Below are 12,765 nucleotides of genomic sequence, written 5' to 3'. Positions count from 1 at the left end.
CAAACAAACAAACAAAAAATATGTGTAAACAAAACAAAACGATTTTCAATTTTTTTTGTAGTTCATTGCACTTTATTGCAGTTTATGTAGTTACTATGGACTTAATGCATAGATATGATCAAAATTTGGGATACGACAGTTGTATTGATGTATAGCAACTTGAAATGGCGCTGCAGCAGGTAGAGATATAAAGATAAGCTCTGGCAGACTATAAACAGCCAGTGCTCACTTGCTTTGTGGAACTGAATGGAGAGACCTGTTGTGCAGCTCTCCACAGTCGCCTTTATTGTCACAACCACACCTGATTTCTCGTATGATAACCCACGAAGACAACATCATCTGCCCGGAGTCACAGAGTGACCTTTAATGTAATAAGCAGATTAATATAGCAGACAAAACCACGACATCCCAGATGATTTGGATTGAATTTGCTGTTTATTAATATAAAGGGTGAAGTTTGGAAAGGTGGCTTCACAGGCTTTTATTCAAAAAACTGAAAACAGGTTCAGTGTCAGAATAAAAGCTTCCTTAACTTTAGATTTTATAGGATTTAAAGTTAAAGAGAAGAGCTCAGTCACAGCTCCAGTCTGAGTCTGCTCAATAAAAAGGTCCCAGTCAGCAGACGAGCCGCTTCCCATCGCTGAGCTGCTCTCACATTAAGCAGCACTCTCCCGAGTAAGCGCTGCACTCCTAACCCTCAGATGGATTTCTTTCATCCATTAGCGCTGCATTAATGTCTGAACTTGATGGAGTCCCTGTTTAGCATTTTCAGCGTTATAATTTTAAATACATACATTATTTCTGCTCCTGCCTGTCGCAGGCTGTCCGGTGGTTTCCGACCATAAACTGCCTGTGCGCTGGGAATACAACAACCGGACCCTGAAGGAGGTTTCGGGTCCGGATCATCATCAGGGTCTGCAGCACAGGATGTTGGTGGGAGGTCGGGTGCTCGAAGTCAGCACGCTCCAGGGGAAGTTCGCTGGCCGCTACAGATGCCAGACCTTCATCAACAGCACCAGACAAATCCTGTCAGCCTGGATATTCGTTCACAGCGAAGGTGAGTGTTTACGCCGCCTGCCTGTGCACACAGACAGTGGACACAGGGACGCTTTCCCACAGACTTCAATAGGACGGATGCACGGCTCACATCAGCTTTTATGTTGAAAAAATGTAAATGAGTATCATCATAAGCAGTAATCAGGTTAACAGTTGGTCTGGAAACATCAGGGCTGCAGCTGAAGCTCGATGGAAAATGTCATAAAAAGACTTGAAGGAGAACTCGAGGAAACGTGGACGATGGTGACGTAGTTCCTGAAGCTGGAAAACCTCCTCTCCACCGTTAAAGGAGGTGGTAAAGGAAGCACCGAAGCACCTTTCCTGAGTGTTTCCACGACTCTCCTCAGATTGTTATTAAGTTAACTGAATTTTTATTATGTGCTTGAAAACATTTTATGGTCTCGCTGATGCTGAAGGTGCATCTGCATGAATAAACTAAGCAAATGATGTCAGTAGTTCTGGAGAGGAAGGTAAACACAGGCAAACAGAGCGAGCTGGAAGTCATGAGACGAATGATAATTGGACCGAGTGAGCGATAAATGGCAGGAAGCGCGTCTCCTAATTCGTGCGTGGGTGGCGAGGAGTGCTTAATGCGTCTGAGAGGACGAGAATCCAAAAGCTGCTTAAAGTGTGAAGCTTAGTTAAAGTAAATACATTAAAAACAAAAAGCGGTTTGTGGAAACGTCTCCTCGAGGTAAGTGGAGCATCCAGGGAACGCTGACGGAGGAGGGAGCGTCCGGGGTGGATGAGGTGTTTCACCTCTGGAAGCTGCCGGTGTCAGCGCTGAGCTGGCGTCACACGGCCTGACTTTAGTTTTATTTGGATCTCCAGAGTGGAAAAATCTCATGTGGGAACAAACTGAGCACGCATGCATCATTTTTATCAATGAATAAATAAGCCACACAAATCGGTTATTCCAGAGTTTTACAACATCCAGCTCAAACTTTGCTTCCCTGTGAAAGCGAGCATTGAGCAGATACATGCAGGAATGAAGCGGCTCCATCTGCACGCCGCTTCTTTGTCTCTGCGTCACACTGTCCCGCCGACAGCTGTCGGCCTGCCTCGGGCGTCTCCCTGCCTCCGCTGAGGCCGTTTCAGCATCTGAAATTAAAAATTGAGAATCTGTGCAGAGTCGTGCGCGACACACTAACGTCTCAGGGTGTTTGACGCCGCCGCTCAGCCTTTGCATCCTCTGTCATTGCTGTGGCAGAGTTTACTGTGACGGTAAACTTCCCTTCACAGACAAACTGCGGCCGTATGAATAACGAGACACGGCTCTGCCATTTGGAACAGCTGTCAGCAAAGGAGATCGCCTCTCTGCATGCAGATCATGGAGTCCAGCACAGGACAGAATCTATAAATCAATAAATGTATAGATCAGAAGTCGTTTTCACTGACCTTTGAGGTATCACGTATTCTGTGGAGCGTCTGATGTCAGTCTGATGGGAACCGGTGGATGACTTTGAATAGATACAGAGTTTGTGTCTGAGACGTACAGACGGTGCAAAGTGGCTTAAAGCTGCATTCCTTCTACCGTCCAGCAGGGGGCAAAAAAGCAGGTCTGAGGCTGCTCTGCTGAACTTTGGTTTGATCCTTGCTGATGAGTTTCTGGTCTCAGTCATTGGTTTGAAGTCTTACCGACTAAAACAAGATTCATTTAGCAATTTAAAGACCTGTTGGAGTCAGAAAGGCCGATAAAAGAGGGATAATTGTGGGTGGGGCTACAAGTTTGGCGCTTTAGAGAAAAAATCTCAATTTGGAGTAAAAATCTTTCTTCTGGGGATTTTGTGATAAAAGGGTTCAAGGGTAGCTGGAGTTCTAGATTCTAGTTTCTGTTATGGACGTCACAGCGCCATGAGGCACTTTACTGCATCCTCCATTTTGATTTGGGGCGTGAAGCAGCAGCAGAGAAGCATCACAGCCAGCTGCTTCTTCTACACTCATGGAAGTTCCTGCTCAGCCTTAACGACGCTGCTAATGTTTGCTGGAGTTATCTTTGGAAACGGAGAACATCCTGTTATAAATCCTTAACCAACCAATCAGCACGCAGTAGCAGGATGCTGGTGTTGTTTAGTCAAAAACAGCTTCAACCAGAGGAACTAAAGTCAGTTTATTTCAGCTGTGACATGTTATTGTTGGATAACAACTAAAGTAAAATGTGTTGAGCTCTTGTTTTATTGGACTGCTGCCCCCTGCTGTACACGACGGTTAACAGGAAGTGACCAATGGTGACATCATGGCGGCCACATCTGTCCTCATACAAACCGACTGACCGTCACTGAGAGCCCAGAAGCTTCTGCTGACTTACAGAATACTCGTTTGATTTTGGATCTCATGCATCTCCGTGTTTCCTCTTTCGTTCTGCAGAGTTTGGCTGGAGATTCGGGGACTGGACCACCTGCAGTACTTCCTGCGGGAGCAGAGGGACGTGGCTGCGGCGGATCCGATGCGTCTCTCTGGACGGAAAGGATGTTCACCCCGACATGTGTCAGCGCATACCGAAACCCGTCACGTCCCCGGTCCCCTGCAACAGACAGGCCTGCCCCCCCAGGTACGCTCGATCGCCATGTTCACCTGATTGTGGACGCAGAGCGCGTTAACCAGCTGTGCAGTCCATCCTGCTGGCGTCGAGCTGCATTTCAAGGAATGATGAAAGTTACTGTCTAAGCTTCTCTGTTTCTCTTTTTTGGGGGCGTGTCCAGCACAAGGCAGCTCCTCCCAAAACTTCTGAAATGAATCGTCGATCTGAAAGGAAGACGGTTCGCTGTTCTGGCAAATCCAGGAGAACTGCCCGCGTGCGGCGTTCTCTCGGTCGGGTGCAGCTCGGCGTTTGTCAGAGAGGGAGAGTACCTGTCTAGTGGCTCCGCCCATCAAGCGTCCAGTACTGGGGAGCGGGGGCACCAATGTGGACACGTGTCCGAGGTTTTAGCTGTTTTGTAAGCAGGCGATGTTCAAACAGCTTCAATCACAAATTCGAGCCGTAGCCTCTCCTGTCACCTGCCGCGTGTTTTATTAATGGAACTTCTTCAAAAACAGGCGAGAGCAGCGCTTCCTGTGGAGCGCCGCCGCGATATTGACAGATTATAGAATAAACCTGCCGACTGACTGACATTTTTCCTTTCCCGCTCTGAGTTCGCGTGCCCGCGGTGCGTCAGCTCCTTCGCACGCCGACTTTGATGAGCAGAGGGTCGGCCGCTAATGAATTCACCAAGAGCAGCAGAAGTGTAACTCTCAGCAGAATCTGCTCACCCCGAGTCCCCCCCGCTGCTTCCAGCTCTGCCAGCCTGCCTTTACCCATCATACAGCCCATCAGTCAGCCCCCCCGCCCCTGCTGCCACACACTGAGTCAGCTTCGCTCGCTAATGCAACACAAATGACCCGCTGTTAGCTCGGCTCGGGATAAAACTGTAGTGCTGCAGGCTGACGGAGCTCTCCACACTCAGAGTGTTTACAGCTACAAGCATGGGTGGAGATTTCAGTCGAGTGGGGGGGTGGGGCATTGTAATTCAAGCTTTAGTGCTCTTTGGCAAGTCTGTGATCGCTGATTGGATGAAAATCGTTCTTCCAAAACAATAAAATAAAAATCCTGCTCGTTTGGTCTGATGGAGGAGCAGAGTGCTCTTCCCACAGTTACTCACTTCTGTGGGCTTATGTGATTGACATCACTCGATCCTCATCAGAGCATTCAGTCTGATCGTGGAGCATCGCTGCCATCAGGACACGACAGCTTGTTCCTGTTTATGCAATTTCAGAAATTAAGCAGCATGTTGGTCTTTTAGTCTCTTCTGTTCAATCGAGTCTCAGACATTTGTGCCTCATATTTGACGGCTCAGCGTCGGTTGAGAATCGCTCCGTGTTTTTATCGTCTAAGAAACAAACTAAACTCAGACTGCGGGTGTCAAAGGCAGAACCTGAGGTGGTTGTTCGTGCTTTTTACTTGTTTCAACAAATCGGCTTTATGGAACGCCACTAACAGGAAGTCACATATTACTCCGGTTTTGACTTCTAAATGTTAGGTTTCACTTTAAAATGTTAGTTTGAACTTTTCAGCTCTACACGGTAAAGCTCCTCAGTAAATCTCTGACCTGCTGAAACCTCGTGCTTCTTCCCGAGCACTTCAGGGTCGGGTCGTCAGGTCAGAGGTCACTGTTGGTTGTGGGGATCGGGCTTTTCAGGCACTGAGGCTGTGGAGTTGTCCTCTGTCTCTACGCTGTGCAGACTCTGCTGATTCTTTTAAAAAGCAGCTGAAGACATTTCTATACAAACAAGTAAATAATAAATTATTCAGATTTCTGGTTTTATTGTGAAGCACTTTGTGATTTTTATCTATTAAAAGTGCTGTATAAATACATTTTACTGACTTACTTGATAACAGGGTGGTCCCTATTACTATTACTGTGCCAGCAAAGATGGCAGCATAACAGAGCCTCGGGATTCCCAATAGTTCCACCTTTTCCTTTAATTTGTCCCCCTGGTTTCCTCGGGAGTTGGAAGAGCCTGAGAGGAGTTAAAACGAGACTCGTCCTTGGATGAGCGCTGCTTTCTGACAGATTCTTGTTCACCGGAAGAGACAAAATGTTTGGACGGAAGTTTCATTTGAAGCTTTTTATTGCGTTTGTGTGCCGCTGTCTTCGTGTCAGATGGTCGGTGTCGGAGTGGTCAAAGTGCTCGGCCTCGTGCGGCGCTGGCCAGAAGCAGCGGCGGGTCACCTGTCAGCAGCTGGACGCCGGAGGCGCTGCGAGGACGCTGCCGGCGGCCGCCTGCGAGGGACGAGTCAGCCGGCGGACACGGAGCCGTGCTCCGCCAATAACTGCCCCGTCTGGGTGGCCAGTCCGTGGGGGAAGGTAGAGTCAGACGTTTGATCAGACGTGCACTTTACACCGTGTAGGAAACTCACCTTCAGCTGTGACTCTTTGAATCTTAGTGTTCGGGGAGGTGTTTGGGCCCCACCACCACCGTGCAGAAGAGATCGGTCGTCTGCCAGCACGCCAACGGCTCCTCCTACACAGACTGTGACCTCCGGAGCAGGTACGCACGCGCTCAGACACGAAATGACTCTTTCATGTAAAACTGAAATGTTCGATTTTGTTCAGACTGAATCTGTGCGTCACTCTTGTTTCTTCCTGTGTCGGTCTGCAGGCATGTGTTAAATCCCAGGTACACTGTGCGTTATTATCCATCAGCTCTTCATTTTTATTGAACGTCGCTCATATTCTTATTATTATGTGCGTCCTGGCTCTGTTCGCCTACGAGGCCGTCAGGGAAGCATCCCAGTCAGGTGACCGAACCGCCTTCATTCAGTGTGGAAGAGTAGCGACTCTGACCACCCACAGCCTCGTTCTCTCGGTTGCTGCTCACATCTCGTGGCCATATGTGAGGGCGGGAACATGGATCAGATTTGCTCACGGTCGGCTCTCTTTGCTGCAACAGATCGTCCTCGTCGGTGTAGACGCGGCACCTGTCCGTCTGCTGATCCCCTCGGTCTCAGATGCCTGAACCCGACCGCTCGGGGTAATCCCGGTGTGAGCTGGAGCTCCAAATCCCGAGACCGCCGAATCCTCCTCCCACCAACTGAATCACTGACAAAGAGCAGCCATGATGGAGTCCATCAGCCACCAGGAACGAGTCTCCCTGATTACCTGCGATGTGATCAGAGCTGTCGCTCCTCGTCTACAGAGACCTCCAACCCGTAGAGCTAAACACGCTGCGGGCCGTTACGGCACACAGTTGGGCTCACGATGTGCTCGGGGACGCTGGTAAGCGGCTGGTGGATGGAACCATTGCTACCGTCCTGTTTTCTTCTTCTTCCTGTCGAGCGTTGGGCAGATCAGCAGGTGGAGTTTGCTTCAATCCCAGGAGGGTCGCTGCTGCTTGCTTTGCATCAACGAACAGCTGACTGGCACACCCAGCGACACCTCCAGCGTCGACGGAGAGCATGTTCGCCCCTCATCTACGGCCACGAGAACAGCTGCACCACATTCAGTGTTCTTTCTGCTCCCAGTCTGAGAACTTCCTACGTACAGCGATGGAGTCGTTCTTTGTAAAATGGCCAGCAGAGCACGGCTACCTCCCTTTCACCTGCAGGATGCTTAATTTGGCTCCCATGGCAACCATTAGCTGAAGAAATATTTATTAAACCTCACAGGTGGAGCTGGATGGTTTTGACATTAGTGCACTGGGCGTCGTGCTCACAACTCTAAGCGATCCGCCAGTAACGCTGACCGAGGCGGAGCAGAAAAGATGAATAATAAATAAAACACGATAAAATGGCACCATCAGAATTTATCACCAATCCCATTAATAAATCCCAGTCCCAAATCTTTCCTCTTTCAGGCCGGTGTCCGTGCGCAACTGTTCCTCTGACCTGTGCGATGTTCAGTGGCGTCCCGGTGCATGGCGAGCATGCACCGTGGTCTGTGGGAGTGGCTTCCAGTCCCGCAGGGTGGACTGCGTTCACAGCAAGACCGGCAGGACTCTGGCCGACCAGCACTGCGCCTGGCTCCAGCGACCCTCCACCTGGCAGCACTGCAACACCGCCACCTGTGCGAGTAAGTCTGCGCCGCGTCCTGCGCTCTTTAGGCGAAACCGTTAAAAATCCGTAAATCTACAGCTGACCTGTGGCGTGTGCGATCGGGCCCTAAAAATCCTGCGATCGGCCACGTTGGGCTTTAACTTTGTTTTATTCAAACCCATAAAAAACCCTGAAGGTTTATTAAAGTTTAATCTTCCCCATAAAAGATTTATGCAGCCAAATTTCATGTTTATGCAGATGAATTTCACCTTTTTGGGCTTCGGGCGCTCCATAGTCAGGGTGATTATAGTTACCTGAAACTGAAGCAGCAAAATGTTTCCTGTATATTTCACCGTTCAGATGTTCTTAAATGTGCCGTGACAGATTTCAGCCTCACTGAAATGAATAAAAACCGAACTGAACATAAACAAACCTGCTCGGCGAACGAACCGAAACAGAGAAGCTGAACTATAAACTCACACTGGTGCTGAGTGATTTATATGAAGACAATCAATAAATGCTTCATTTTAATCACCGGCGGCGTCGCTCCTCGCCGTGCTGTAAGTGGCTCAGGAAGTGATGTCAGTGTCACCTGTGGATCGTCTGAGGCGTCAGAAAACTCACAGCTGCCTTCAGTCCGTCATTTTCACCCGTTAGCGTTCAGAAAAATGAAAAACGTTCCTGTTTTTGATCTTCGCTCGATCTCGACACTTATCGATCTCGACATGCAGGTCGTGGGTTCGGTTAGACTGTGTCAGCGCGGTTTACTGTCTGTCTGCGTCAGCCCCGTCGAGCCGTCAGCAGGAAACCCTGAACAAGCAGAAGAAAATGGGTGGATGGGCTTAATGTTTTATTCAGTTTGACTTAGAAGGAGTCGCTGAGCGCTGGCTTCACTTTTCAGTCCCAGAAGCTGCTTCCATCTTTATATAGTCTTTCCACCAGGAGCATGATGGGAAATGTTCTCAGGAACCCAGATGTTGGGCGTTTGTATCCTTAAAAAGACGCACCGTGTTTAGATGTGAGAAGGATCCAAACTTGAGTCTGTTCAGAGTGTTGTGATGCATGGTGGTCATAACTTATAGCAAAACAAGACAAATAAGAGCCATGCGAGGAGTCTGTGACCGCACACGTCCACAGCAGTTTGGGGACACTGTGAAATCTGCCCCATCCAAAACCTCAAACCTCCTGAAACACCTGTAATGTTTCTTCACGGTGCTAAATGTGAGATGAGGTGTTCATCGTGCTTTTCCCTGCAGGTGAATGTGAGGACACCACCCAGTACTGCAGTGTGGTGAGGAGGCTGAGGCTGTGCCATGTGGACACGTACAAACAGAGATGCTGCAGCTCGTGCCTGCGTGGCGTTGACTCCACCTAGTGGCGGTGGAAGGTTTTAACCGCACACACACACACACACACACACACACACACACACACACACACACACACACACGGGTCTACAGGAGGCGGGAGCCTGAGCAAAGACTAAGACGGACAGCCCATGAGTGGACGCCGACCCCGACGAGCTTCAGCGTGAATCTTTCACAAACTGAAAGGAAATCTGACGACAGGACGAGCGGGCTTTATTTTCTTATCTGGACCTAAACTGTAACATGAAGACAAGTGTTCACTATGTGGATCAAATAAAGTTTTGGATTTTCCTACAGAGTTAGCTAGTTTCCAGTGAGATTTTAAAAAAGCGTGTTTTCTCTTCAACGAGGCGCAGACGGACGGATCAGTCTGCCAGCAGCATGTGACGCCTCTGCAGTGTCACGCTTTTCTGTCTCTGGTCTCTTTATTTATTTGTGCAATTCTTCAAAAGTCTTTTTATTAAATGACACAGTTAAAAACAGAAAAAAGGAAGTTCCAGTTTGTTACAGCTCGGGTCGTTTCTGTGAACGTTAATGAAGCCGGACGAGTGCCACAGACGGTGTCCGAGCGAGAGACGAGGGTCAAAACTGACTCGGCTGCTAAGAAACTGGAGCTGTCCTTAAATCTGGCCCTGCCGTTGCATCGGCGCGGCGTGTCGCCGTGCTTCAGCTGCTCGTTCCTTCGCTGTGGATCCAGAGTGCAAAGTTTCCCAGGCTTTTCCATCCTGATGAGCTCGACTGACACAATTCTTGTTTTTCTTTGAAAATGAAACATAAACTCTGAACATTGGAAGCATTGCCTTTAAAGTCCTGCACTTGTTTCTGAGATGAGCTTCAGTGTTCAGTGCTGGGTTTGATTTCTTTTACTGCATCTGTTATCTAAGCTGTGGTTAGATGTCACCAGAACACTTTTGAAGGTTTGGGAAGGATTCTGGTTTTCATTCAGTCTTTACTTATTACAACATTTTTTTTTAAACAAGTCGATTCAGTCCAACAGAAATGTCTCCATAAGTGAGCTGAGAGGTAAGAAAATAAAGTTAAATAAGACATAATTTATATAGACAAATTATGAAGCGTTACTGAAAGTATCTTATTTATAATTTACCAGTAAAAAACTATAACAAAATTAAAAAGTAATGAAAAAAGCTGCTTGGCAGAAACACAACAATAAAGTAAATATTCACTGATGCGTCAGCACAAATAAAACACCACATGAAATCCAGACTATAGAAAATCAATAAATTCAGTTTTATTTATTTCTTATGGACCCAAATCACAACAACAGTCTGAAGGTAAAGAGCGCACAACATTAGAAAGAAACCCAACCTCTGAGAACACAGACTGTATACAAAAGATGGACGTCACCACTGTGACACCGCCCACTGACTCGTTAGTGACGTGTAGTGACGTGAGGGTCTGGCTTCTCAGTTATAAAGTATCAATACAGTAATTAAGTATCAAAGATCCAAAATTAAGATCAAAGTAGTGACGAGGCCACGAACTCATCAGTGGACTGTGGGCTCATTTTCACCTAGATTTATTTTACAGAAGCTTCTCCCCCTGCTGGCCAACAGAAAAAACGCAGGTTTAAGACTTGACTTTTCAGACCGAGAAGCTCGTTCCATCTTTCATGTACAGCTTCTGTGTGGGCACAGCTGTGATAACCCACCACAGCTGTTCTTCTACACTATAGTAAATTCTGCCTGAATCTCAGAGCCACACAGTCGTCCTGTATGAGCAGATTTTTTTGGTGATACCAAGTTTCTGCTGCTGGTGGAGCTTCAGTTTGCCAAAGCACAGATGTTCTAACCCGCCTCTGATCCTCAGCCGTGACAAAGCTTTGTAAAATAATTTCAGCTCACACTGAGACACCAGCGCCACACTGATTTCGACCGACGGCGTCTGCTCATGTTACCTTTGTAGGTTATCATACCGACGTGCTGCATTGTACAGTGTCCTGTATATACTGTGTTCTAAGTGCAATATCGTACTCTGAGTGTATGTAGACTGTGCGAGGCCTTTATTTTCTTACTTCCTGTTGTATTTTTAACTCCTGTTTAGGATATAAAGCACTCGTATTGTGTACGTTGATCAGGTGGTGCGTTCGCTGCCCCTCGCCTGGTTTGATTTGCATGTGATGTTTTCTTGCTCCGTTGTGACAGACCACTCAGTAACGTGTTCAGTGTTTCTCTCTGGCTGCTGATGACTGCACGGTACGGCCAATCGGATGTGACGACATCCAGCTTGGCTGAAAGAACGTGCGACAAATCATAAATATGCTTCAGGTGACAGTGCAAAGGAATAAAGACTGTTTGATCACTTCATGACTGCGGAGCTGCTTTTTGTTTGCATTTGAAAATACAAATATTCCCAGAGAACGATGAGAGTTTGTCACTGACTCAGACACGGGTCCACATCAAGTGATATTCAGGCATTTCAGGGCGTGTGGTCCACGCCACCTTTGCAGGTGTGTTATGGAAAAGGGGGCTTTAAAGGAAACCTAATATCCTCAACGTTTACACATTTCACTAGGAAAGAAACATTGAGGTGGGGGGGCAAGTTGGGGGCATCATCAACAGGTGCTGACATGGTGTCAGAAGCTCACAAGCCTCTGTGTGTGAGATATAAACTCCTAATTCCTGATCATGTTTTGGGAGTAAAAGACGTTTTTGTTGGAAACAAAGAGAGACCCGCTCCTGTCTGAAAGTTTGGTGAATGTGAAGCTTTTTTTTAATCCCAGCTCTTCTTCTTCACTTTTAACTTTTGTTGGGGTGGCCGTGCCCCCCTGCCCCACCTCTGAATTCTACACCAGCGCCTGCAGAGGTAAGTCTGGATGGTTTACACTGGTTATGACGTTGTTAGCCGTTATCATCATTAAAACCATTATCAGCTGGGTCATGACACATTCTGGGTGAGTTAGATCAAGAAGTGTGTTAAAAAAACAGATTGTCACAAATCAGATTATATATTAACTGGTATCTACACACTACTAACATACAAGATAACACACAAAAAGTGCCTCCAGCCGCCGATCATTGATGTGTGTTGTGTCCGTGTTTATAATGATAGCCTGTAGTCAGCAGTATAAAAGAAGCAGTTATGTAATAAATAAAGTAATTTTAGAAGTATCCCTGTGACTCTGCATTATTCTACCTATTCTGTATTTTACATCATAATCAGTTCTTTATATAAGAAGTGATTCTTATTGTGGGAGGGGTGGGGGTCTTATTTAAAAATGGGAATTTTTGGGTCGGGTCAAGCAGTTTTTTTTTCTTTTCAGGTGAATTTCCATTTAGGGTTAGCAGTGTCAAAATGAATTCTAAAAGAATAAATAAATACATTTTTAAATAAATGTGTCAATAAAAGTTAGAAATAAATAATTTATTAAATGTTTTAAATTAAATGAATAGGGTATTTAATTCATTATTGAAATGTTTAATTAATTCCAATTCTAATTGATTAATGAAGTATTTAATTAATTATCTAATGGCGTATTCCATCAATTCATTTTGTCACTCCTTTTTTTTTTTTAAACTTTATTTGAAATTATGAAGTGAACAGTCAGTCATTCCAGTTCAGTTTGTACAATAGACATACAGGGCAAATAAGAGTAACAATATACAGTACAATGAAAAAAGAGGGATGTGACAGACTTCATAACAACTTTGTACTTGAAAGTTGTATCTGTGACGGCTCATTCGTTAAACATTTCTGAATGAATTTCAATCAATGATAAACCTTTTTTATTGGAAGTTAACTTAAGAGAGTTTAAGTAATATTCAATTTCAATCAAAAACAAATTAAATGATGGGGCTGAGTTTTGAAATTTAC

General features: G+C 46.3%; 1 protein-coding gene across 1 annotated transcript in view; it reads left to right on the top strand.

Annotated features, from left to right (window-relative positions):
- Window positions 1-11,312, top strand: part of adamtsl3 (ADAMTS-like 3) — a 192,066-nt gene extending 180,754 nt beyond the window's left edge. Inside the window, 6 exon segments of the mRNA XM_005447818.2 lie at window positions 821-1,057; window positions 3,424-3,607; window positions 5,697-5,900; window positions 5,981-6,084; window positions 7,390-7,604; window positions 8,824-11,312. Of these exon segments, the coding sequence (XP_005447875.2) occupies window positions 821-1,057; window positions 3,424-3,607; window positions 5,697-5,900; window positions 5,981-6,084; window positions 7,390-7,604; window positions 8,824-8,862 (983 nt within the window). The 3' untranslated portion in view covers window positions 8,863-11,312.
- Window positions 11,313-12,765: the final 1,453 nt, after the last annotated feature.

The sequence above is a fragment of the Oreochromis niloticus genome, linkage group LG1 (genome assembly GCF_001858045.2).
Source record: "Oreochromis niloticus isolate F11D_XX linkage group LG1, O_niloticus_UMD_NMBU, whole genome shotgun sequence".
NCBI classification, from domain to species: Eukaryota; Metazoa; Chordata; class Actinopteri; order Cichliformes; family Cichlidae; genus Oreochromis; species Oreochromis niloticus.
This window is presented reverse-complemented; position numbering and strand designations above follow the sequence as displayed.